General features: G+C 40.1%; 1 protein-coding gene across 5 annotated transcripts in view; it reads left to right on the top strand.

Annotated features, from left to right (window-relative positions):
• The window catches only part of dmd (dystrophin), a 317286-nt gene that overhangs the window by 219196 nt on the left and 71874 nt on the right, over positions 1 to 26216 (top strand). For all 5 annotated transcript variants that reach the window (XM_042513263.1, XM_042513262.1, XM_042513261.1 and 2 more), the window contains exons 45-61: positions 1151 to 1321; positions 7932 to 8054; positions 8949 to 9121; positions 9227 to 9362; positions 12744 to 12919; positions 14036 to 14183; positions 14714 to 14839; positions 16512 to 16661; positions 17153 to 17251; positions 17445 to 17544; positions 17848 to 18017; positions 18305 to 18422; positions 19425 to 19636; positions 19912 to 20066; positions 21349 to 21538; positions 25553 to 25725; positions 25833 to 25989. In XM_042513263.1, coding sequence (XP_042369197.1) covers positions 1151 to 1321; positions 7932 to 8054; positions 8949 to 9121; positions 9227 to 9362; positions 12744 to 12919; positions 14036 to 14183; positions 14714 to 14839; positions 16512 to 16661; positions 17153 to 17251; positions 17445 to 17544; positions 17848 to 18017; positions 18305 to 18422; positions 19425 to 19636; positions 19912 to 20066; positions 21349 to 21538; positions 25553 to 25725; positions 25833 to 25989 — 2577 coding nt within the window. The remainder of the gene's footprint in view (positions 1 to 1150; positions 1322 to 7931; positions 8055 to 8948; positions 9122 to 9226; positions 9363 to 12743; positions 12920 to 14035; positions 14184 to 14713; positions 14840 to 16511; positions 16662 to 17152; positions 17252 to 17444; positions 17545 to 17847; positions 18018 to 18304; positions 18423 to 19424; positions 19637 to 19911; positions 20067 to 21348; positions 21539 to 25552; positions 25726 to 25832; positions 25990 to 26216) is intronic.

The following is a 26216-nucleotide window of genomic DNA, read 5'->3' as shown; positions in this document are numbered from 1 at the left end:
TATATATGTTTTATAACTCACTATAAGAAAATCTGGTGTAGTGTTAAGTAGATATAAAGGCATTTTTTAAGCATTTATTCATATATTTTTTAACAGAACTCGTGAAGCATCAGTAGAAATAAATAATTGATACTATGCAATAACACGGTTGTGATAACAAGCAAATGTGTTTAGAAATAATAATAATAATGGTAATAAAGTATTTATGTATTTTACATATTACATTTTAATTCTGCTTATTTGTGAAATATTTATTTATTCGAAAAATATCCCATTTCACCCTATGTCAACCAACAGAACTCCATCTAAATAGGATTACAGCTATTAAATACTGTCAAAGTTTGTTATAAACAATTTTGAGAGAGATAGACAGACTTTTTTAGCAAACAGAGATTTCATAATGTTATCCACATTAATTCTGCACTGATGCATTGATGGTATTGCTACATACTGTTGCTGCACCTCTGAGGTCCATTTTGAGTGTGCTGATTTGGGAAAAGGTTTGACAGAGAAACCCTGGACTCCACCTTTTTTTTCTGCCCTCCACCTTGACTCTATGTGTGTCTTTCACTTTCAGATGATCACTATGACATTTCGCTAAGCGGACGTCTGACTTGCTTGCCTCAGACTCACCTGTCATTACCGCAACTGAGATTCCTCACTGTCTGTCTGTCTGTCTGTCTGTCTGTCTGTCTGTCTGCTCATCTATCCGTCTCTCTGTCTCTCCATGCTTCTTTTCACGCTCACGCTCCCCAGTTTACACATTGCACTTACTCTTGTGTTCTTGTTGAAAAGGCCAGTGATTGTACTCCTTCTCAATGCTAATAAAGTCTGAAGGCGGTGTGCGCCTCCTAATCATAGCACCACTTTCTTATTTTATATGGATTGTTGAAATGGAGATACTATCAACGTACAGTATGAATCCCTTGTGTATGTTTGACACTTACAAACATGATATCTTGACTCTTTTATAAATGTGTTCTGTCTTTGTTGGAGTGTGTGCTAGTGAGTAAATGAATATTTTATTATTTTAATTATGTATTTTTTGTCGTGTATGAATGTGTTTTATTCGACATCCACATGCCTCTCTGTGCTTACCCAACGAGCTCAGCCAATAGCAAGTGACCTCCCGGTTGATTTCATCCAATAGGAAATTGGCTCAGAGTTCGACAAGAAGAAGGAGGAGCTTAAGGAGGTGCAGGGCTTAGCCAATCAGCTGTCAGAAGCTGGAGCCGCCAATCTAGTGGAGCCCCGCCAACTCCAGCTCAACACGCGCTGGGTTGAGGTGGAGGGCAAGTTCATACCCTTCAAAAGACAATGTGTGAGTTTCAGTAGGCACGACTTCTATACCTACAGTACTAACAGAGTAAACTATACTAATCAGACCTGCTCATTATACTAATACTAAGATCGAAACATATTAAATACTTTGTGTGTGTCCCTCCAAGGAGGTCTAACAGTTGATTTCACTAATTATTAGCATGAAATTTGCGTGAAAATCTTCTAATAACGACTAGCTGAATTGACTTGGTATTCTTGGTTAAAGTGAGTTATAGAATCTTAACTGCACACAAAAAGTTTGAGTTTGGGTGGCAGTGAGGTCAGACTTTGACTAGAATACATTATGCCTCATAAACTGATGAAAAACAGATATGGTTTTATCAACCAATCAGGCATTTTCTAATTTACTGTACAGTTTCAGTTCTGAGCTGAGTACAGGTTAATGATGATACCAACATCTTTTCACAGCCCATTTTGAGAAAAAACATTGGCCTTCATACCAACAGTTGGATGAGATGATTGTATTAGAGTGATATTAATTCTCTGTCTTACTCTTGACAACAAAGCAAATAAACGTGTTTCACAAAATGTAGGGAAATATACTGGAATTAGGTCAGTTAAAGAAGAAGTTTCTCTACAGTAGGGACACTCAACCTGCTGTGCCTGGGGGCCACTGTTGCGAAACACCAGAAGGACTTTATAAGGATTTATCAGTATGCATAATAAACAAAGCAGCTCAGATGTACAAAGGGGTGTTTCTAGGATTTAAGGACTTTTTTTTTTAGGACTTTTTTTTTTTTTACAAACTCTATTAGAATGTTTTTTTTAATGAATTCTGACACTTTTTTACATAATAATACAAAAACTTCCCAATGTGGATCAGTTCATTTTTATTGTGAATTAGAAAATGGTGGTCTGGAAACCCAGCACCCTATTGTGGTCCAAAATCTGGCCTGTGGGCTAAAAGTTGAGTTTCACTGATCTGGTGTTATTCTATATTTCTCTTATTCTCAACAAATCCCATGAAAAGACCAACAACCAACACTTTCCAAGTCTGTCCCTTATTACTTTCTTACATCCCTACTCTGTGCCTCTCAGCTCCAAACCCATTGGTTCCTACAGACGTCATTAATCTTGAAAAACAGTAATTAGAGTTAACAGTAATTTCTTAAAGCAGCTGGACAATGTAGTTTTTCGCAAATATTACTCAAACAGCAGGAAATAGTGTATTTGTTGGGGACTATTTGAGTTGCTGATTTTTCCTCATTTGGTGCTTTAGTGAGTATTCATGGCAGCATGATGTGAAGGCCTGAGTCAAAATAAACTACAGTGTGTGTGTTCATGGTAATGGAGGAAGTTTTGATAGTTTTGGGACAATAATTGAGCTCTATGGTACAGAGGAAGCGGATATATTACGTTTTGATATACTCATACTATGTGTTAGCAGATACATTCACTGTTGGTTTTGGTCTTGTCAGATTTGTTGCCATAAGAGAAAAATATTTGATCACATTAAACTAATCATTTAAGATAGCATGAAACTGTGTCATTAACCAGTCAGTCTAGTGACATAGTTTGACTAATTCTTGCCCCCAGTTACTTTGAACAAAGTTATTTAAATCTAAAACAGAATTAGATAGTTTATCCTAAAATAAAATGTGAGTTGCTTTTTTTGTTTTTCTTTGCTGCATTCTCATTAACATGTCCGATGTATACATGTGAAGCACGCTCACATGTCTGAATCTCATTGGTTGCCCTGTCTGGCTCTGTGTTACCGCATGCTGCCCCCTGCCAACCAATCATATTACACCCTCGCAGTTCCCTGATCTGCCAGTCACTGAAGATGTATGTATCCTGTCAACCAGTCACATGAATCAACCACGTACACTTACACCACATGGTATCAACTTGGGCAAATACACATCTGAGCTGTCAGATTTCAAAATTCTGGTAATACATTTCTTTCAGCGCACTGGGAGGAATGAGAAGCACATATTTAATGTTGTCATTGTTTATCAAGAGACTGCAGACTGAACACATTCACTCTTTCTCAGTGCTGCTGTGCTTCAGTGTGGTACAGTGAAGCCTCTGAGCTGCTCCGCTCGAGCTGTTTGGGAACTTTGGTGCATTTCTTAAGGACTCTTGAGCAGTAATTGGTGTGCTAACTTTCTCACAGACTACAGATTTAAAACTTATGTAATATACTTTAAATTCACTTCACTCGCAGCTCCGTCCACAGAAGAAAATGTTTGCACCACGAATGCATTACATTTGAACGTTTCATACACATTTTATCAATGTTCGAAAGTGACAAAATTTATAAGCTGACGTTTTTGTCATTGGAGGGTGGAGGGGATGGTGGATGCTGTGTCACTTGGGCGAGATACCTGCCAAACTGCATACCAATGTCTGAAACTAACAACACCGTTTTTTGTTTGTCAGCCCTTCATGTTGTTACCCAGCAGTGCTTAAAGCCACAGAACAAGTGTGTTTTTCACCAAATTAAGGTGTTTTTAGCGTTAAAAAGCAACATTTCACAGCAGCATTTGTTGCACTGAATTTGGGTGTTTTTTTATGACACATAACTTTCCCAACAGCATTTAAGCCACTAAAATTGGGTATTTTTTACCAACACATTATGGCTTTTTTTATACACATTTGAGCCTCCGAATCTGGCTGTTTGTCACAGACTCGTCACTGCTTTTCCACTGGCTTTTGTGCCACCAAATACGAGTGTTTTAAGCCAAATTATAATCCTTTCCTAATCATAACCAGGTGATTTTTGTCCCAAGACTTAACCACAACTTCCCCCCAGCACAAAATAATGTACAAAATTAACGTATCCGTGGGCGTTAGAGTTTGTGTTATGAATGTCCACAAAGCGTCTTCCTCGCCAAAGTGACCCTAAGCAAATCACTCAATGGCTACCGACTGCATAAGTTCTGACCTCTGTGTGGAGGTGCATGTGCAAATATTACAATTATAGTATCATTAGTGGTGGTTTAATTCTGTAAGATTTAACGCTTAAACATGAAAAAACATTTAAATTCTAAATATGTAACAAAAATATGGCGCGCTGACCTTCTAACCTACTTCAAGATAGCCAACAGTAATTGTTGGCAGCCAAGTGCTGCTCGAATGGTGATAATAAAAAAAAGTACTAAACCAACTTTTAGAAGAAGCAATGGCCTCAGTGCATCTCAGTGAGAGGCCATCTTACTGTGCCACACCTATTTGCAGACCAGCACCAGAATAGAGCCCTTAGTCACTTCATCTCCTCTCAGTGCCTGAGCAGCAGTGAATCATTGCAGCATTAGACATGCAGCATACTGTAAAGGTAACCACTGTTATGCGGCTGCCTGTTCTTGCAGAATTGTTTTGATAAAGACAAATACAGTATAGATGTGTATTCAGTCCAAGTGGTGGAGAGGAATGAGAAGAGTAGAGCAGCTCACACGAGTGGGAGCTATTTTAAGTTTTCTAATCTTTCCTGGCCTAAACCTTTTTGGTCAAAACTATTTTTATATCTGTAAGAGTGGCAACATCGGGCAATTCCAAAATCTGCTCGCCTACACTGGTTCAGTTTTAAAGTGCTGCAAAGGATTCTGTGTTTGCTGGCAGTCTAGACAAAGACAGCTAAACAAGACAAGAATAACTGCTCGGGCCAAACTTTCAGTTGAAAATGAGACATTTCTGACCCACTAACCTGGGAAATAAATCTAATTCCCACACAGTAACGGGCTGTTATATTGTTACCCTGCCAACTTTATTCAATTTTAGGATGCTTTTTCTGAGACATACTACTTTAAGCCTTTCCTTCGCATCGTGTGTATCTGCTCTGCTCTCATGTCTCTGCAACACACATTGAAATCACAAACACATTGAAACAATGTCATAAAGGCTCCAAATTAGATTTTAAATGTGTGAGCCGGAGGCTCTGTGTGTGAGCAGGTCTGGGCCTTTACTACTAATGTGATTTATTAAATGAAAGATGGTAATGTTTGAGTCTGTCACACTGGGTTAAATCAGTTATACACAACATTCATCCCTGTGCAATCCCAATACTTAAAAAACTAAACTAAATTAACATTTTCAATATTCAATATTTATGTCACAGTACTCACAACCCAAGTATTAATTAAGCAGCCATCAGATAAATGTAGTGCACTAAAAGTATAAAGTAGTCAAAAATGGGTGCATTCATGCAAAGTAAAAGTACCTAAAAAATATACTTAAACAGACAGTTGACCCCCAAATCAATACGTTTCTTCTTACCTGTAGAGCTATTTATCAATCTCGGTTGTTTTGGTGTTGGAGATATTGACCGTAGCGATGTCTGCCTTCTCTCAGAATTTGTTTGAGCCAGATGGCGCTCGGCCTGGTGCTCAGAGTGCCTGGTTCCTCCAGATAATCCACAGACTTTGTTGTGAGCATTTTCATCTAGGAACTATTTTCTTTCTATAGCGTGACACTCACCAACTGTGTCACCACACAGAAGAAAGTGTGCATATACCACTGAGCTCACGTCAAAGCTCAGCAGAAGAGGACTCCATTAATGTTTACATCTTGCGCTGTCACAAGCTCGAGCCTCTTGTCCATTTGTGGAAACACGCTTATGGTTGCAAGTTGAGTCTGGTAGAAAGAAAATAGTCCCTACATGAAAATGCTCACAACAAGGTCTGTGGATTATCTCGATTTCTGAAAAGAGACGTTGCTGTTGAGTTTTTCAAATGTATTTTTGTTTTGGCACTTTGAGCACCACAAGCTTCATGCCGTTTAGTTCCATTATATCGGAGAGAAGGCAAACATCTCTACATTTGATATCTCCGACACTCAGCAGCTCAACCAAAACAATCTAGATTAATAAATAGCACTACAGGGAAGAGGAAATGTACTTTTTTGTTGGGATGAACCATCTCTTTAAGTACAGTGCTTGAGTAAATATACTTACTGTAACCACTAACTTTCATTAGACATATGTACATTTGAGTGCTGGTTTAAGACAGGCTTAAAAAATATGAACCTAACCTCAGTATTGATTTAGTAGCCGTCTGGATCAGATGACTCGGCACCGCTCTCAGTGAAATCTTTGCTTTTCCTTGAATATCTGCACCACTACAGTGTGTACTTTACCCCACTGAAACCCAGTATGATAGACTCTCTGTCTGCAGACAGACACAGTGCGAATATATAGACAGCAGGGAAACTGGGACATTCAAAACTCTGGCCTTCTATTTCACTTCATATGGCAGTTAAAGGGGCACTCTGCCAATTTTACACTTCTCATACTTTGCCAAGTCAAAGAAAACATCCCTCATGATGTCAGGGGGATGTCATCAGATAATGTTGGCTTTGGCCAAGAGACTAAAAATTTAACAAAAAGCTTGTGGAGTTTGAAAGGGAGGGTTTAAGGACAGAAGCATTCAGGTGGCATTATGGGAAATGTAGTTTTTTAGTGTCTGACCAAAATTAATCGACCAAAAGTCAGGATATTTTGACCTCTGCTGCCTTGGTTTTAACTATCCTTTTTTCTTTTAAATCCCCAAACTTTATGGAAGTGCGTCACTAAACCTCAGGAGTACCATTCTTATGATTCAGAAATAGCAAATGCATATTTTTGTCCTGCCAAAAAAGTAGGTGGCTCACAATCTTTAACAGTTGTTTCGATGCAAAGGAAATTCAGTCCATCAGCTAGCAACTGAATTAGCTTGTGCACGCCACCTATTACAGACGTTATTACTGTCACACCAGGCAAACCCAGAGCAGAGGCCTGAAACAACCAGTAATGTTCTGTAAGGATTCTAATAATGCCAAAACATGTTTTATTTGGGGTTAACTAAAAAATGTCATTTAAGGAGAAGAAGAAAATTGCCTAATAACAATAAGGTTCAATGAAAGGGCTGAGTGTTAATGCCCCAGTTTCTCTGCAGATAGGAGCTTCAGTGGTAGAGGCAGCTTCATTTGCCATGCAGAGTATTGTGTATCATGATGATGTGACATCTAACACTATTTGACTTTATTTGACTGATTATCAAAGGCTTAGATAACTACAGTTTAGTTAAATGTGATCATGATATACAATTGGGATTAATTAATTATGTGTTTGAATAAGGAATTTTCAGTGAAATATCATTTGATATGTGACAGTCTTGAAACTATCTGGAACTTCATATGTTTAGAATTAATTGTCTAAATTGTCTCTACAATAAGTAGCATTGTTTTTTTTTATATCATACACGCCAAAAAAACGAAAATAAATACATTAATTTTTAGTTTATAGAAAATGTAGCCTGTCGACTATCGATCTGATTTAGATTTTCTCATATATTTTTTAATTACTTCTAAGATTGAATTTTGTTCATGTCCAGTGTATTTACTTAATGATTGAAGTTCCAGATCGTTTCTGATTCGGTTGAAATTTTTTCCCCACCTTAAAACTAGCCTTGATATGCTGCCTGGTTAGAGAGATTAACACGCATGATATAAATCATTTATTTTATTGTATGAAGTCATAATACTTTATTTTTGTGATCTACTTCTCTACTTTGTGTGTTTGTGTTGAATATGTGTGTTGGTGTTTACACCTTCCTCTGTGTGTGTGTGTGTGTGTGTGTGTGTGTGTGTGTGTGTGTGGGTGGGTGGGTGTCCAGGAGTACCTAACAGAGCTGCAGGCGTTGCTGCGTTCAGTGTCAGAGACGGACTTCAAGCTGAACTCTCCTGAATACTGGCCCGCAGCGTATTATAATCTGCCTCAGCAAGAGCACTGCCTGAAGGTCAGCACTGCTTTAGTGTTTCTGTCTGAGAGCCACAGACTGTATTTCACAGGGAATTATATCATATAATATTAGATTTTTAAATTAATTGTTGGTTATGAAGTATCCTCTCTAAAGAAATCACCAAAGTACAGCAGCTGTTCCTCAGTGAGGTACTGAATGTAGTGACAGGAAGAGTAGTCAGGTCTGACAGACAGGGGGTGGGACACTGTGCTTTGATGCTGATGAGAGAAAGGCTTTGAACTTGAGGCGTATACTTTAGTTGCATGACTTGGACTTGAGTTGCACTCAAGTCACTAATTTGATGACTTAAGAGTTAAACACTGATGACTCTTGACATCACTTGGACTTTACCTTTCCCTACGTCCAGCATTAAAAAATATTTTATTTAAGATTTTTGACCTTTTATGCCGATATTTAGACAAGATAGCTTAGGCGTGAAAAGGGGAGGGAGAGGGGATGACATGCAGCAAAGGGTTGCAGGTAGGAAATGCACCTGCAGCCTCTGCGGCCAGGACATAGTCTTTTCACCAGGTGAGCTAAAAAGTGTGTTATTTAACAAGTGTTTCACAATCAGTTCATCACCTGAAACAGATAACATATTCATTCCTATCTATTTTCAGCAAGTCTTCACTTATTTCACCAGATGATCTTTGCTTGAACTAATCTAACAGCATCCAATCAAGTTGCAGGAGAGAAACAAGGAGAAATAATGATACTTTGCTTAATTGCTTTCTTGCAGAGAGTTAGTTTAGAACATTAATGCCAATCTAATGTCTGGTTTTTTTTTTATATGAAGATACAGTCAGTTATCTTACTTTAGCGTAGCAGGACTGTAAGAGGGAAACAGCTAGCCTTGCCTTGTCCAAAGCTAACAAGTCACCTACCACACAGGATGTGAAGGGGAGCATCGACAAGTTGCGAGGCCCAGTGGAGGGCGCGCTGGCCCGCAGAGAGGAGATGGTGTCCGAAACACGGCCTCTGGAGGGTCAGAGGATCCAGGAGACCGCCACCCTGCTTAATACTAACTGGGACAAACTGAACAAGCTCTACCAGGACAGACTGAAGTAAGGAGGTGGTTGGACTGATGCACATGATTGCATGAATATTGAGTCATTTTGTGCTCACCTTTGAAAAACAATCTGTGTCTGTTTGTGTGTTTGCGCATCAAGGCGCTGGCAGGATTGCAACTCCAAGTGGCAGAAGTTTGTTTCGGATCAGAAGGCGATTGAGGATTGGCTGAATGACGCTGAGAGCTCTTTGAGGCTGGCTGAGAGTGACCCAGCAGGACACAGACAGCACCTCAGGGTAATACACACACACACACAAACACACACACACGCGCGCACACACACACACACACACACACACACACACACACACACACACACACACAAACATTTCTTTGCAGATATCAAGAAAGTGTTTGCACACACATGGCTGATGTACCCAGAAAGCTGCTGAGTGTATTCCAAATTAGTCATATTTCATCTCCAGTGTCCACCAACACTGCTGAAGTGCCCTTGAGCAAATCACACAAGTCCAGACTGCTTCTGTTGGCACTTTCATCTTTCTTTTTCTCAGTCTCAAACTGATTGCTCAAATTCCCTGTCATAGTGTGATGAAGTAGCCATGACATGACCTAAGAAGATGTGACATATCATGGCCTAACGTGTCATATCAGGACGTGATCTGGCATACAGGACATCAAACTTTGTCATCACGATGAATTTATGGTCTATTCGTTGTGGAGCATCACATTATCATCTTCTGATTTAGTAATTAGTTAAACATATGTATGACAACATCAATAGTCTTTATCCCTACTGTGTGATCACAAAACATTTAGTTCAGCAGTAAGTACGGCCGTGCCCTATTATATTGATAAATTTGACAAAGAAATTAAATGACTAAGTGACTGTCATGTCAACATGTAAATATAAAGAATGTGAAAACCAATGTTGTTTTCGTCAGCAAGGAGACTTTCACATCAGGCCCGATTTAGAGTATTCTTGATGCCAAAGTCTCTTCTGTTTGATTTGTGTTAACACTCTGTACCGTACCATGCTTGAGTCCACTTGAAAAGGTGGTCTTGAGTACCGAAACAAGGCAGTGGACTTCTATTTAATGTGACCACAAGGAGTTTTCACCTTGTTACAATAGTCTCAATTTAATACTGATGCCTCTGTATAAGACGGCAGTGAAACCCGCTGCAGACAGATGTAGATCCAGCTGCGCTGCCGCCTTTCGTCAGGAGGCAGAGAGCTCCGTGCACGACAGCAGTGGCACCTCCTCAGAGCTTCACCTCACTGCTACAGCAGTCCCCACTGATGACAGTCCCTGGGGCAGCCGTGTCCATCTGTGGCGTCCTTTTTTTAAACTGTGGCACAGCAAAAGTGTCTCATTGGAGATGACAAAAATGCACTTGAATACAAAAAACATGAAAGCTTAATGGCAGGAAAGTAAAGATGGGTGACAATCATGCATGGGCACAGAACGAATCAGTCATAACGATTTTGAAAATGCCCTTAATCAATTAATTGATCAACAGTATAGATTATCCTTGCAGTTTTGAAAACAAGACACCGTGGCATTCTACTTTCATGCTATAGCAGTTGCGTATTTAAATGCTCACAATGACAATGCTAACATTCAGATGTTGAGCAGATATCCTTTTTGTTTTTTTTGCCATTTTAGTTGTTTAGTGAGTTTTGCATTGACATAGGTCTTGGTAAAGCCACTACCACTGAATGTGCTTTAAAATTTGACTGACCGTGATTCATTTATCACTTGCAATAGATCTGGGTGTAACAGCCTCTGTCATGGTAATTGTGTTGTCTAGTGTGAGTGCGTTTCAGCCATTCTGCAGGTGTGTTTTGCGATAGAAAAATATTTGTCAGTCACTTACTTCTCTTTTGGTTCCTCCATAATGTTGCACGCATGTGGTGCAAAATAGTGTTCCCTGCTGTTGTGCAGAACATCAGGAAATTGCCTTGAATTATGTTTAGCAGTAATTTTTATTTGTAAAGGTGAGGCATTTGTATCACACATCTGCATCTTCACAGCCAGAAGCAAGAATGTCACCAGAAATGTTATGTTGAGGACTGCTATGCTTTGTAAAACTGCCGGCAAACTATGACATTGGTCAAATTTGGGGAAAACTTGCAGTTATGGTACAAAATTGCAAGGTAGTGCAGAATTATGGGGATTGGTTGAAATGGCTTATCTGTTGTTATCATGACACTGCAGCACCCTGGAGGAGGTAGGTAGTTTGATGAGTGTAACCACATTTAGGAGCAAGGTATTGATTCATTACTACCCAGCTCTGATGTCATGGCGTGATGAAAAAGGACATGTTAAGATATCGATGGATATTTTTTATATGACATGACATAATAACACCTAAAATAACATGCCAAAAAGAAGACGTGACATGATATGACATCACAACAAGATATTCAATTTCTGTGTGTGGTCAATTGCACACACACTCATACACACACTTGTACACACGCACGCACACATGCTGGCACACAGATGGCAGTTGTCAAGAGGAAAAGGCAGTGAGTGTCTGACAGAGCAGTCAGCCTCGATACAAACATAACTCTTTCCTTTTTTAAGCCTTATGTAACAATATTATGTCATCAAATTTGACATTTCAATGTTACATCAACCCCAAAAAACTGAAATTGAAGGATTATGAAAAGCAATTTAATACAAGCATAGAACAATGGGCTTTTACATCACCAAGACTTAGATGAATAATGTATGAGGAATCATTTTCACAGAGCAGAAACGTATGAGGAGTTGTTTTCACAGATGTGTCGCTGAGTTGACTTTTAGTTTCAGTCGCTGTGGTTAAACTGATGCACTCAACCTTGCATATAAAGTATTGTTACGTGTGTGTGTGTGTGTGTGTGCGTGTGTGTTTGCATCATCAGACATGCCCAGTCCACTTTGGACTGCATTGATCAGCTCTCAATGTCCACCTGCACAGACGAGGATGCAGTGTCCAAGTGCCACTCAAGTACCAACCTGTGTGTGTGTGTGTGTGTGTGTGTGTGTGTGTGTGTGTGTGTGTGTGTGTGTGTGTGTGTGTGTGTGCGTGCGTGCGTCCGTGCATGCGTGCGTGTGTGTGTGTAAGAGAGACAGAGAGAGAAAACCATCTGGTACCTCAAATCACAAGCTGCCACCTGCACCACACCCAATCCTGATCCCCCAGTGTATAAGAACATATTTAGACATTTTGTCTGCATTGGTATTGATACACTTGTGGGGACATTCTGTTGACTTGTATTATATTTGTTGAGACGTACACCAACCTTAAATGGCTGCTTCACATTAAAGTAGAAACCTTTTCCACTTACTTTCATTACTCATAGCTTTTGAAGGCATAGTGAGGGTAGCTGCCTGTTGGCTCTAGCTTCAGTCATTTTTTGTTTCTCTTTATAAGCTTTCTGAATACGACACAGCCGGCACCATGCACATTGCCACTGTTTGTTTACTTTCTTGTTTGTGGAAGATTGTTCATAGCACCATGACGTGTGTTGTGAAAGACGGAGAGCTTTTACCATCCTTTAGTCTGAACGCAGCATAAGACTTAACCTTAAAGTAAGTCCCACTGTGTAAATACACAAACCAAATCATGAAAAAGCTTATTATTCTGTGTGTGTGTGTGTGTGTTTGCAGGACCTGACGGAGGCCATACCTCTACAGGAAGTGGTGTTAAGCAGAGTGAACTCTGCAGGAGAGGATATCAGCCAGTTGAGCACACCAGATGATGCCTCGCGGCTCCGAACGCAGCTCAAATTACTCAACACTCGCTGGGCTAATGTCTGCCAGCAGCTCAACGAGCGCAAGAGGAGGTGTGTGTGTTTGCCATGGATTATCCATATTTTTCTCACTTTAAAAAATCCAGAAAAGTGCACCCCTGTAGAAATGTTTTCTTTTAATATGTCTATGTAGGTCATGTAATATGCAGCTTTTGGTGTGTTTGAGAGTTCACAGTGGAGATAAACAGAATAGATGAGATGCAGAGGGAGCTGTAGTTACTTATTGTGCACCAGCTGAACAATGGGAAAACAGTATGGAATACTGAGCTTACCTGAGCACGCTCTCTCCCAGGCTGTCTCCTTATTCACACACTGCTTACAAGCAGTTCTATAGTTGTTCTGTAATAAGTGTCCTCTACAGATTTAGCACTGCACTCCAATAACATGAAAAAAAGATTACATTTTTTCAAGGATCCAAATTGATTTAGAAGAACCAGAGATATTGTCTTTTACTTTATTTTAGTTTATCAGTGAATTGAACAGGAGCCGTGCACAGCACAGCTGTTGAGCCAGAGTTAGTAAAATATCTAATTTACATCTGTAACCCCTGTGCAGGAAAATATTAAAAAAAGAAAAACAGTGCAATACACAAATCAACACGATTTGCAAAATTTACAATACATACAATACATAAAATGACATGCAAAATATGCATTACATTGTCTCCATTCTGGATTTAGATCAGTGATCAAAATGTTTAATTTTTATAACTCTATTTTCAATTGCTTTGAGCACCATACACTGGATTCCTTTTTTCTTTTTTGGAAAAAAACAAACAAACAAACTATATACAAGTCATTACAGAACAAAACGAACTGGGAGGAAGATCAACATTTACATTATGCACAAGTTTCTCACATGAAGTCTTGTCTTGTGGCTTTATGAAGTCAATCCATCTTGTCCATATACTGGTGAATTTATCTGATATTGTCTTTTTTATTCCACACTCCTCCCTGCTGTCAGTCTCACATGGTACAGGGAGGTATAGGTAGTTTTCTTACGGTCCTTTTGCATTGTTTAACTCGAGCTGAAAGTGAGACCCACTCTTTTGTGTGCAATATCCAACTGAGCTATCAGGACTTTGCTCCACAGGGGCATTTCTTTCTCTAGAACATGTCTTACCCTCTTTCCTCTCTTTCTCTCTTGTAGGTCTGCAGAGACACGCACAGCGACTGCAGAGCTGCAGGAGAACATGGGCTCCATGCTGGGCTGGTTGGACAAAGCGGACGGTGTCCTGGCCATCCCCCTGCAGCCTGCTGAGCCGCAGCACATCAGAGACACACTGGGCAAAGTCCAGGTACCCTAAAGGCACAACACAGCAGTGATACTGAGCCACTGAGCTGTGTGTGTTTGTGTGTTTGTGTACCTGTGTGGGTGTGTGTTGATCAGTGTAATTTCATTTAGCTGCTATCACAGTGTAAACGAGGCTCAGTTCTTTATTATTACACTCAGCTTTAGAAGAACATTCCCTATGCCTGTGTGTGTGTGTGTGTGTGTGTGTGTGTGTGTGTGTGTGTGTGTGTTGGTTTGTTTAATTTAATTGAGAGGGTATAATGGTTTCCAATGAGATGCTATAATGTTTCTTTCTGAAATTCAACCTTGAAAACACTTTATTGCCGGTGGGTGTGTGTGTGTGTGTGTTTGGTTATGTGAGTTTACATAATTAGATTGAAAGAGTTTGTGTCCTACATTGAGCTGCAGCAGTGATTTCTTATTAAATTCAACCTGTAAGACTTTGTGTGTGTGTGTGTGTGTGTGTGTGTGCGTGCGTGCGTGCGTGCGTGCGTGCATGTGCGTGTGCGTGCGTGTGTGCGCTGTGTGTGTCAGGCACGTGTGGAGGAGCTTCCTGCCAAGAAGGTGGCAATGGAGGATCTGAACTCCAGACACAAACAGATAACACTTCCTGCTGACAGACAGAAAGACATCAAGATCATCAACGCTCGCTGGGCTCAGGTCAGCAGCCACCACTGTGAACACTACAGCTAACAGCACGCCAGCGTTTTGTAAATATTTATCTTTTCTCGTCAGAACAAAGCTGCACCGGGTTAAAAAAAATCATACCAAGTACATCATGATGTTTGTAGCAGCATCAAACATCAGACACACACAGTTAGACACTAACTGGTGAACGTTTGGACAGTGGAGCTGAACAGACATATACTGTATCTTTATCAGGAGTGGGTAGGGACAAAAAAAAGAGCTCAAAAAGAGTAAATATTGGGTTTACATTTGTCGGGTGAACACAAACATCCCCACAAATGACAGTGTTACGCCGTTTCTGCTTTATGTGTAAATAAGCAACGGTTTGCTAACAAATTCACCATATTAAAGGTCCTGAAAAGCTATTTTCTCCAATCTGCTTCTTACATGGACCATCTTTTCAAGTGATTTCACTGTCGCAGACAAATTTCCAAAATTGGTAAAAAATTCATGTGAATGTTACCTCAGTTGTTTTGGGCTCTCTCAATCTCTCAGTGGTCATTAAACTCAGTCTGTGCTATCTTTAGTCAGTCTTTTCCTTGTCTTGACATTCTGACAAAAGTAAACTTGCTGAATATTATGGTGAGTTTTTAAGTCTTGGCTCATGCAAAAAAGTTAAGTCCAATGACGTGAACATTGTCAACAACCAATAGCTGCGCTCTCTCCAGCACCAAACAAGAGGCAGCAAACTGGGTAAACAATAAACTCTGAGGAGACTCCAGGATGAAGCAAGAATGTGAAAAATTCTTGTTTCTCTTGTACTATGAAAAGGAGGAGAAACTGATGGAGGTGTGGAGAGAACAAGAGCCTGTGTTGGGCTGTATCTAATCCACGAGCTGACACTTATTTTTGAGAAATCTTCATTTTTCAAATGGTTTGACTTTCATTACAGTAGTCCAAAATGTAAAATTTGTATGGAGATACAGTTTATCTTTATTTATTATACTGATGCTAAATTGACATGGATACTGTTGACATATGACACCTTTCATCTTGTTTTTCTTGTGTTATGTGTTTTTGCAATCATGTAAGGAGTTATTAATGTCATATTTGCTAAAGGGTGTTTGGCATAATATTTTCTAGCAGGAGCAGAATGGGAATAATATAAAAAGGAATCTAGTTGGAGTCTTGAAAGAAATTCCCCTGCAAGATCCCTAGTCTTTGACCAAAAACTCACGGTGTCTTTCGAGGTGAGAGGGTGTCTGACTTTAGTATATTAAAAGTCTTATAGTACATGTTAGGCCATACCTTCAATCTGTGGTAAATGTAAGTTTAAACAGCGGAGATATCCTAATTTGACAACCTTGTGTTGGCCAAGTTCCAAAAACAGTGAATTACATCCTTTTTGCAAAATGAACTCCATATCCCCAATTTAGAACATAAGCTTTCTGTTGTACAACAAGTCTCCCAGCTCAGTCTATCCTGATGACATCAAAGGGTCGTCTGTGCCACGTAAGACATTATACAACTGTTTTCACCGGTTGAGGACTTTTGACCTCATGACAAGTGGTTTGATAGCATAACTCATACCTGAAATATCACAGCAATTACAAGTCATAAGTCAACCCAAGCCAGCCATCATCAGTCATTGTAGGTTGTTAAGAGTGTGATACACCTGAATAAGTCACAGCCTTTCTTTGTTTAGGTGTCCAAAGCTCTGCCTGAGCGCCAGCTGGAGATTGAGGGTCTGCTGAAGGAGCTGGAGAAGTTTGAGGGTCAGCTGGACAACCTGTCAGCCTGGGCGTCCAGCACCAGAGTCAAGCTGGAGAACAGCCCCGAGGATCCACCACCCAGGGTAAGACACACACACACACACACACACACACACACACACACACACATACACACACACACACACACAGAGCAGTAGTTTCTACTGCTATTTCACATATATACCTTAATTACATAACGTACAAGTCCAAACTGGCTGAAATGAGAATCACTGAAGTTATATACTATATCCTGTGAATAATGCAGGATCTTAAAAAGTAAATGTCGGTCCTTTAAACACATCTTGATTCGCACTGATGATAATGTCATTGTAATGATTTTATAGCTAGTTTTTATTAAAATGATTTTGTAAAGTTGTTATATAAACCCTTCACTGTTTATTAATAATTGTTTGACTTTATGATCAATGGACGCACCGCTGCTCATTTTTAACTATGTCTTGTGAGGTATCCTTAAATGCTTTTAGAGGCGCCTAAAAATGTTATATTAATATTATTTTTGTTGAAGTTGTTGTTGTTATTAACATTTATGTCTCATGGTTGTTTGTTTCTGCAGCTTGTTGAGGAAGTGCAAGTCAAGCAGCCAGAAATGGATTCAGTTTTGGAGCGAGCAGATCATCTCTACAAGGACAGTCCTCCCAGCCAACCAGACAAGGTGAGGAAAACAAACAATCTGTCAGCGACGTATCTAGCATATATCTGGCAAATATGCTTTTTTCATATTCCTCACCTGAAGTTGCCATATCAAAATAAAAGCCTTTGATTGCATCTGTTCTCAATTTTCTGTGAACTCAATGCTGTCACCATTGACTTTGACTTTGTGTGCGTGTGTGTGTTTGTGGTAACAGATGAAGTACATCAAGCTGAGGGAAGACTGGACTGTGATCCTCGAGCTGCTGCGGCAGCATAAGGAGAGGACGGCTGCTCTGCTAGTAGCCAAAAAAGCCAGTAAGACTTATTTTTCTTCGGTGGGTGCGTCAGTTGATTTGCATGCATGTTCTCTGTTAGAGAACTCTAGAGCTAACAACTGATTCTGTAACAGCTGATTCTGTACTCTGAGCTCCCATTGGTCTTTCAGCAGCTTTACTTGTGGCTTTATGTACGTTTAGTTCAGATGGGAGCCCTTGATATATTTATTCCTTCCAACATCCAAACAAGCATTAGAAGCCTCGATACTGAACTAGAAAATGAGAGGGAGAGTTCTAGGCTATAATTGGACATGAATAAATAAACATTGTGTGTGTGTCCCAGATGAAACTCTGACAGGAAGTTCCCAGCCTGAATCTGCAGCGCTGGCTCAGTTCAACAAGTCCTGGGCTGAGCTCACCGATTGGCTGACCATGCTGGATAACATGGTGCAGAACAAGCGCGTGGTGGTGGCCGACCTGGACGACATAAACGACAACATCAGCAGGCTCAAGGTCAGGACCTCAGAGATCACCGTCGATGAGATTTTCAGCACAGAAAACACTGTGATTTCACAAAGCATGGATTGAATTGAGTGCCACTTGTGTCCGCTATCAACAAAAGCTGCATAATCCTTTTGTGAATAGGGCCCCAGGGGAACTGTTGTGGCTCAGTGGGCCACATAAAAATAAGGCTGGGCTAACAGATTTACGAGTGTACATAATTATGATTTAATTCATTTGCGAAAGCTGATTAATGTGTTTATAAACCGAATGACAGAAACTGATTTTCTTGTTTTCAGGGTTCGCTGCAAGAGCTGGAACAACGTCGCCCCCTTCTGGAGAGACAGGTCACAGCAGCCCAGAACCTAAAGAACAAAACCAGCAACCAGGAGACCCGCAACGCTATCACTGAACGCAGTATGTATCACACTCGCAGACATCATTTCATGTGACACAAAGCCATCATTTTTTAATTAAACCTGATGCTGGGCTGTTTTCACGCATGCTGAGCATCTAACTCTACAGCAAGAAGTCCCTGTTTATCTCTCTGCCTGTGTTTCATTAACATATCTCAAGAACCATTCATCTGATATAATTTACACTTGACTGGTGTATTGCTGGTGACATAAGGACCTGCAGTATTGAAGTTGGTGCGATTTGGACATGCGACACATTCAGTGTTAATAAATTTTGAACAATCAAGCGAACGGCACTTTGTAGCTCTGTGCAGCTTTGGGGGGGACTTCAGGGCTCTGCTGAGAATGTCACGCTTAGTTTATTTCACCAGTGTTTCTGCCCGTAAGTAGCCGCGACTTGGTTATGTTTTTCGTTGCCATACTAACTTATAACTCCAATAACATTGCCGCTGGCAAAATTCCACGCGCCAGTCAATCGACATTCTAACATTAATAAAATGTATCCATATATATAATAAATAAATATCCAGTTTTCAACTATTTGATGTTTGCTGTCCTCATTCATCTCAAATCCTGTCGCAGCAGCCCGGCACAGGTCAGGTGTACGCAGCTGAGTTTCTAGGGTTTAAGGACAGTTTGTGCTTTGCCTGAACCTCTGCAGGGGGACCACTTTTCTGCCTTTTTTATGTCCTTTTTTGCCTACATGTCTGACTGACAATTGAAAGGTCACAGATACCAAATAAATACCCCCCACAGTTTCAAATTATGATTTATGCCTTTGGGACTTTAAGGGAATTTTTCTATACTTTTTATTTAATTCTCACCATTGATAGAAAAAGTTATACAGCACAAAGCACCGGTCTTTACAGAAAAAAATGAAATAAAATAAATGTATACTCCCCTCCTGCCAACTAAGAGATGCGTGCTGTATATAAAAAACAACAATAAAGCAAAGCAGCATCTTGCACATTATCATTAACAAAAATTAATTGTTTCATTGCAGTTGACAGGCTTCAGACTCACTGGGAAGACTCTCAAACCAAACTCTCCGATAGGACGAAGCAGCTTCACAACATGCTACAGGACTCCACTGATTGGCTGGATGCCAAGAAGGGAGTAGATCATCATATCAAGCAGGCCAGTGAGAGGCTGGAGTCCTGGCAGGAAATCACGTACACAGTGGAAGCACTGAAGAAACAAAACGCTGAACTCAAGGTTGGGCTGAACATCTAGTCATTTACTGCACTAATGCGTTAAAAAATGTTTGCATTCTCAGGTTTTGTCTTTAAATTAGCTTTTTTTCTGCTTAATTGCTCACAATTTAGATGCACACACTTTTTTCCACCTTCAATGTGAGACATATAAACAGATGGCTTAAAAATATGATATTACTTGTACTTGGGATGACTCAAACGGCATTTAGATGGTGAGAATGAATCACGACATTTTAAATTTCAATTCTTCTTTCTTCACTCTCCCTCCCTCGTCAGCTCTTTGTGAAGGAGCTGCAGCAGTGGCAGGGTCAGGTGGATCAAACCAACGCACTGGCCGACAGATTGCTGACACTGTATGCCAACGACGACACGCACAAGGTCACTCAGGTCAACGACAACATGGTGGCCACCTGGACACACATCAACAAGCGGTAAGGACACACACAATCACTTCATATAAACACTATTCTACAGCTTATTTGAAGAAAAGACAAATTCAAAAAGCAACTGATAGGGTGTGAATCCCTAGGAAACAGAAGAGGAAGCTTTTGATACTGCTGATCTCTGATTCTTTGTCCTGCTGAAGCATGGGTTGCATATCATGGGGACGTCGGACTCAGTGCTTAATGAAGTACCCCAATGTTCTTTGCCCAGCCCTCTTTTAATTTCTTTTTACAGACACAAACTGCCGATGTAACATGTAATCAGTTTTATGCAGATGATGCTGTTTTGTGTATCTGTGACAGTCTGTCTGTAATATGTGGTAGTCACAGTATTCAAATTGAGTTTGATTTCATAAATGCATCCCAGAATAGTGTCTCCACTAATTGGAATTTCTGTTCAGTATTTATTTATAAAGCCGTTCTGTCCATAATATTTCTGCAAACTTGTTTTACATACTTCATCCTGCTAATGTATGGATAGAGATGGAAAAGAAGTCTTTCATATTTTCTGATCGAGCCACTTGAAATAGTCTGCACAAGGAGATTTAAATTGGTAATGTATTATTTCTCAATTCTATCTTTGCATGTCAGCCTTCTTTAAGTATTTTTTTAAATCTATTTTTAGTATTATTTATCCATTATATGATTTTTGCTAACTTTTAAAGCCACAGACTATGCTAACAAGAGAAAAGCAAATAAACTTACGTAGAACTTACATGGTTAGGTGATTTTTTTTAAATACAAAAGAAAAATAACAATTATAGTTTTTAATCAAATTTACCCCAGAAAAAAAAGGTCAGAGAAATTCAGCAAATGAGTTGTCTGCACATGGTTCTCAACATGGAGGAGGTTAAACCGGCAGATAGCAGCTTAGGTCGCTAACCCTGTGGACAGCACTAAACAACAGTTAAGCCAGGAGTAACTGGAGGGTGTGCGCTACGCTTACGTAATGGAGCTGTTCCAATATTTGCAAAAACTGCTGTATGTGTGCAGTGTAGAGCGGCAATGAGCTAACTAGCTGTGCTAAATAACTAACCACAACAAACCACAAAGAAGCTCAGATTACGACACATGCAGAGGCCGTGTGACTTAATTCTCTGCTCAGAAAACCTTGTCTTCACATGGCAAATAGTAGTTTGCAGCAATATTGATGCTCCAAATATCACATACAGAAACTTTAAAATGGGAAAAAATGTAAATAAATTTGCTCTGTCGACATACTGTAGCTGCAAGTTTACCTTGTAACGTATCTTTCCGTGTGTCTCTCCAGCGTTTCAGACAGGGAGGCGGCTCTGGATGCAGCTATGAGGCTGTTGCAGCAGTTTTACCTGGACCTGGAGAAGTTCCTCAACTGGCTGACAGAGGCTGAGACGACCTGCAATGTCTTAATAGACGCCACCAACAAGGAGAGAATGCAGGAGCAGCCGGAGGCAGCCAGGAACCTGCTGGCACAGTGGAAGGTAGGACACACTGTTTTAAATTCCTCATCCGCAGACTGTGCACAGCTCCTCTCAGGTGTTTTCAGGTCATGCATTTTCAGATTTAACTGAATGACTTTGTTATTTATTGTTTTATTACAACACTGGTTTTCAAGGCGGTTCTAAATCTAAGGGTAAGACCTTCACTGTCAGATTGCTAGTTGAAGAAGACAGAAGTATCATGTGACGACTGATTTGGGGTATGCAATGGCTTCATTGTAAAACAGTGGTTCTCATTTGGCATTATGAAAATTAAATTGAGTTGTCTCCTGGAGATATGAATTGAGTGAATAATTGTGAGTCCAAACTGAATAATTTTTAAATATGGTGAACTTTCCACACATTTGTCTTAATTCATTGATAACCATGGTTATTTTCGATGTAATCCATGGTTTACCAATATTTTTTACATAGAAAGTAGGAGCTGTTGAGTGCAGTGCAAGAGTATTTGATATTTAGAGATTACTGTAAGAAATGCAATTTTTGACAGGTGGTTGGTGAGCACTTCTGTCCTGGAAACTGCTAAAAAAACGGATTATCAATTTACGTATGAAAGACATATATCCTCTGTATATCTAAGGTCTGTAGCTTGTAATTGCAAAGTTTCATGAGGCTGTGATAATCTTAGGGGTCACAATAGGTCATTTTACACACTGACGTTTGTTTAAAAAACGGTCTCACTGCAGTGAAATGGCTGCTGTGGGGGCTAACATCATCACACATATAAATAATTAGACTCATTGAGTCCAGAAGAGTCTCAGTTTTGTGGTCATACACAATGTGTGCAATTCTGAGACTGTTTAGGGACCCCATTATGCAGATATATTCAAATAAAACAAACAAAAATACAATTATTTGTAAGGACAATTTGATAGATCCTCGCTGGGATTGAACAAAGAAAACAGCATCACCTACAGAAACAGAAAAAGATGTCATTTACCTTCCAATATTGGAGGAAAGTAGAAAATAGAAATGTTAACTATTGCAACAATTTGGCAGACAGGATCAGTCAGACAGACATCACTGTACATCTCCAGTTTTTGACCCAGAGTAAGACGCTCTTCCTTGAGTCTCTCTGCCCTGTCTGGTATGACAGGAATGCTGACATGGCAGCATAGAGAGATCTTATTGGCCAGTTGGTGCCTGGCAGACAAATGCAAAAATCCCCCCCACTGCATTGTGGGTGTTGAAGGGAAGGCTCTGTTCTATGAGAGAACATATTTTGACCCTCGGCCTTCACCCTGCACCCACACACACTTTCTGGTGGAACGGCGCGTGCATGAAGCAAGATGCGCACACACACACAGACACTTGCAGCATTTTGGAAATTCATTTTCAGATATACACTTCCTTTTCACTCTCTCTCTCTCTCTCACACACACACACACACACACACACACACACACACACACACACACACAGAGCTCTGTCAGTACAACAGCAGCACTGTATGCAGAGCTGAGATAGTCTTCTGTGTCCAATTATAATGGCGGACAGCAACGCGGCGTAGCATCTTGGGAGCACACACACACTCAGGGGCTACAACGCTGCACACAGATAACGTTTAATTGGAAAATGAGCGCACTCATCGTTTTATGCACCCTTTCAAGTTCTCCCTGCCTCTCTCCTCTTCTTCACTCTTCCTCACCCCCTCTGTCGTTCACACTCTGACTCACACGCTCCAACTCGGTCTCCCTTTGTATGGGTAACTAACCCTCCCTCCATCTCTCTATGACTCTCCCTCCCTTCCTCTTCATCTCCAAATCTCTATCTTTGTCACACATTAAAACAGAGCGCTTTCTTTTGAGCTAGTCTTGAGGGACTAGAAGAGGCAGATGATGATGGCTCTTCTTCTTCTTTTACTTGACGTCTAGTTTGGGGATTCAGAAGTAAAGTTTTGAGGATGCTGCGCAGGAAGGTCTACCATGTTCAGGTTGGAAAAGAAAATCAAAATCGTGCTTACGAAAAGAAATTAAGATATTTAATTTTGGAAGAATGTGTCATCTTAAACATGTTTCCCAAGATATTAAAGTCAAGGTTGTGTTATATAAGTAGCTTATTAGTTTTAAGAATGTTGATGTTTCTACACAAGATGCTGTTTGATGTTTTTTTTTAATTTTTTTTTTTTTTAATTTAGCGTGAGTGTGTGTGTGGGGGGGAGGGGTGATAAAAATCTATTTATTTATTAGTTTAATGGGATATTTTGCTGTTTTGTCACATTGTGGGAAAAAGCGATTTGAGTTTATATGAGTCTAAAAGTAACTTGATTTTGCTTCTTTTGAGACATCTGAGGTCAACTTGCAGAGAAAAAAACACCACAAACGATGAAATATAAAAAATAAGGTGTGAATAAAATGTAGAACCAGCAATTTAGAACATGACAAGACATCAAAGTTTCGGTTCATATAAAGGTACAGCGCTGGCATTGACTCGATGTTCAAATGGATCAGAGAACATTTAGATCACAGGAGAAACTTTCTGGAGCTACATTTTATACATGAGACAGTAATACTGCACTCCACTTTCACCATCTTCAGTGCTTTCTATTTGTTCTATTCTTGTCTGTGTCCTATTCTTTGGTGCAATGACCCATTTTCCCCCGCAGGTATCATTAAAATTTCATGTTATCTAATTTATCTTAAAACTTCCAGCCAGTGCAACATTCTTTAACAGGATGCTTTCCTCTTTAAGGACACTTTTCATGGCTTTTGTCAAGTTTCAACATTTGAAGGGCGGAAAAATTGCCCTCTGATGTCTGATAACAGGTTTTATGGTTTATTTGGAAAAAAGTTGAGACGGGACATGTTTAGCACTGTGTTACATCAACTTTTCTTTTAACAACACACAGTAAGCATTGCAGAACTGAGGACACTTGCTAATGAAGTTTTTTTCAAAGTGAAAGAATGGGCCGAAATCCCATCTGAACACTGTGAGACATCAGTTTCTTCATGCAGGAAGCATCTTTAAGCTGAAACTGCAAACAGTGGCTTGGCAGTGTTAAAAGAAAATCAGTTAGTGTGTCGAGCACTTTTTTCTGTGTCATTCTTAATTGCACATAATTGTTACAGATTTTCATGTTAAAATTTCATTTTCTGTGTAATTTCAGTGATTTGACACCAATTTCTGGTCTAAATTTCATGTAAATACTGCACTGGATATATGCTTAATTAAACATTTTTTTCATGATGAATTCTTGCTTTCCCCAGTGTACATGGAAAACTATTTGCAAAGCACTGCATTGTTTTTATGAATGTTTTACACAGCATATTAACTTTTTTGGAATTGGGGTTGCACTTGTGCGAAGTGTTGGAGGACATTATTGTTGGTGTTACAAAAATTTAAATAACAGGCAAATGTTTTATGTATATTTAAATTATTCCTTAAGAATAGGCAGTTGGTTCAGTTAGGTAAGATTTGTTATCGTTCTTTACAGTAAAAAAATAAGTGGAGAGCTAGTATTGCTGAGGTAAAATTAAAGGTGTATCATATAAGAGACATTGCCATTTAATGTATTCACGGATTGGCTGATGATTAATGTCATCTACTCGCTGAACTTTTGGTGTTCTTTAGTGCCATTCCTAAAGTGGATGTTCACAGAAATTACGCTTGAGTGGTTTGTTAAGCACGTTGTTCCTTTTAAGGGTCTCACAAGGAACATTAAAAGCTCCAGTAATGGATTCTCTGTAGGAAAGATGTACACAGGTGGGACCGCTGCTGTCGAAGTTACCAACTGAATCCAGGCTGAATAACACATCTCGACATTTCAGTGCTACAAAACATTCCTTCCACAATATATTAAGCCCTACATTATGCCTCAACCCTGGTGGTTGCTGCTTTTAGAGAGTAAATCACTCTCTCAGATCCTGATCCCATTACTGAGCACTCGAGCAATGAAAAAAGTGAATTCCTGAAAGATGGCTGCTATTACCAAGAAAATGAAGTGTGTGTGCTCCAATAGATTTTTTTCCCACTAACTCTTTCTGTGTGTGTTACCAGGACCTCCAGGCAGAGATTGACAGCCACACAGAGCTGTATCACTCCCTGGATGAGAATGGGCAGAGGATTGTGACCTCGCTTGGGGACTCGGGGGATGGTGCTCTGCTCCAGAGACGTCTGGACAACATGAGCCAGCGCTGGAACGACCTGCGCAACAAGACCCTCAGCATGAGGTGAGCGAATGCCAAGAATGCAATGGAAATGCCTATTGTTTGTTCAGCAACACCAGAGAGTTCATATAAAGCACAAGAAACAAAAAAAAATCTGTTTGTGTTCGCAGGGCCCACCTGGACTCAGAGATGGCCCCGTGGAAGAGGCTCCACATGTCGCTGCAGGAGCTCCTGAACTGGCTGAGGCTGAAGAGTCAACAGCTGGAACAGGAGCCGCCTGTAGGGGGTGATGTCCCCGCTGTGCAGACACAGCTGGACACACACCGGGTAGGAGGGAGCACACACTCCATGTGGGACACAGACAGACACACTGCCTGTCTCTGCAGCATTTTTGTTGGAAAATGTGACATTCAGTTGCTTTTTCAGAGGTGTTTGTGAAGTTGGGCTGAAAATACCAGTTACGCAATCCAATTTCTGTGCTCTTCAGGGAGAGGGTTACATTTTTTTTTGTTTTTGTAAATGGAAAGGTAGTCACACCTTTTGGACGAGAGCAG

The sequence above is a fragment of the Plectropomus leopardus genome, chromosome 24 (assembly GCF_008729295.1).
Source record: "Plectropomus leopardus isolate mb chromosome 24, YSFRI_Pleo_2.0, whole genome shotgun sequence".
In the NCBI taxonomy this organism is placed as follows: Eukaryota; Metazoa; Chordata; class Actinopteri; order Perciformes; family Serranidae; genus Plectropomus; species Plectropomus leopardus.
Note: the sequence above shows the minus strand (reverse complement) of the source record. Positions and strands in the feature narration are given on the sequence as shown.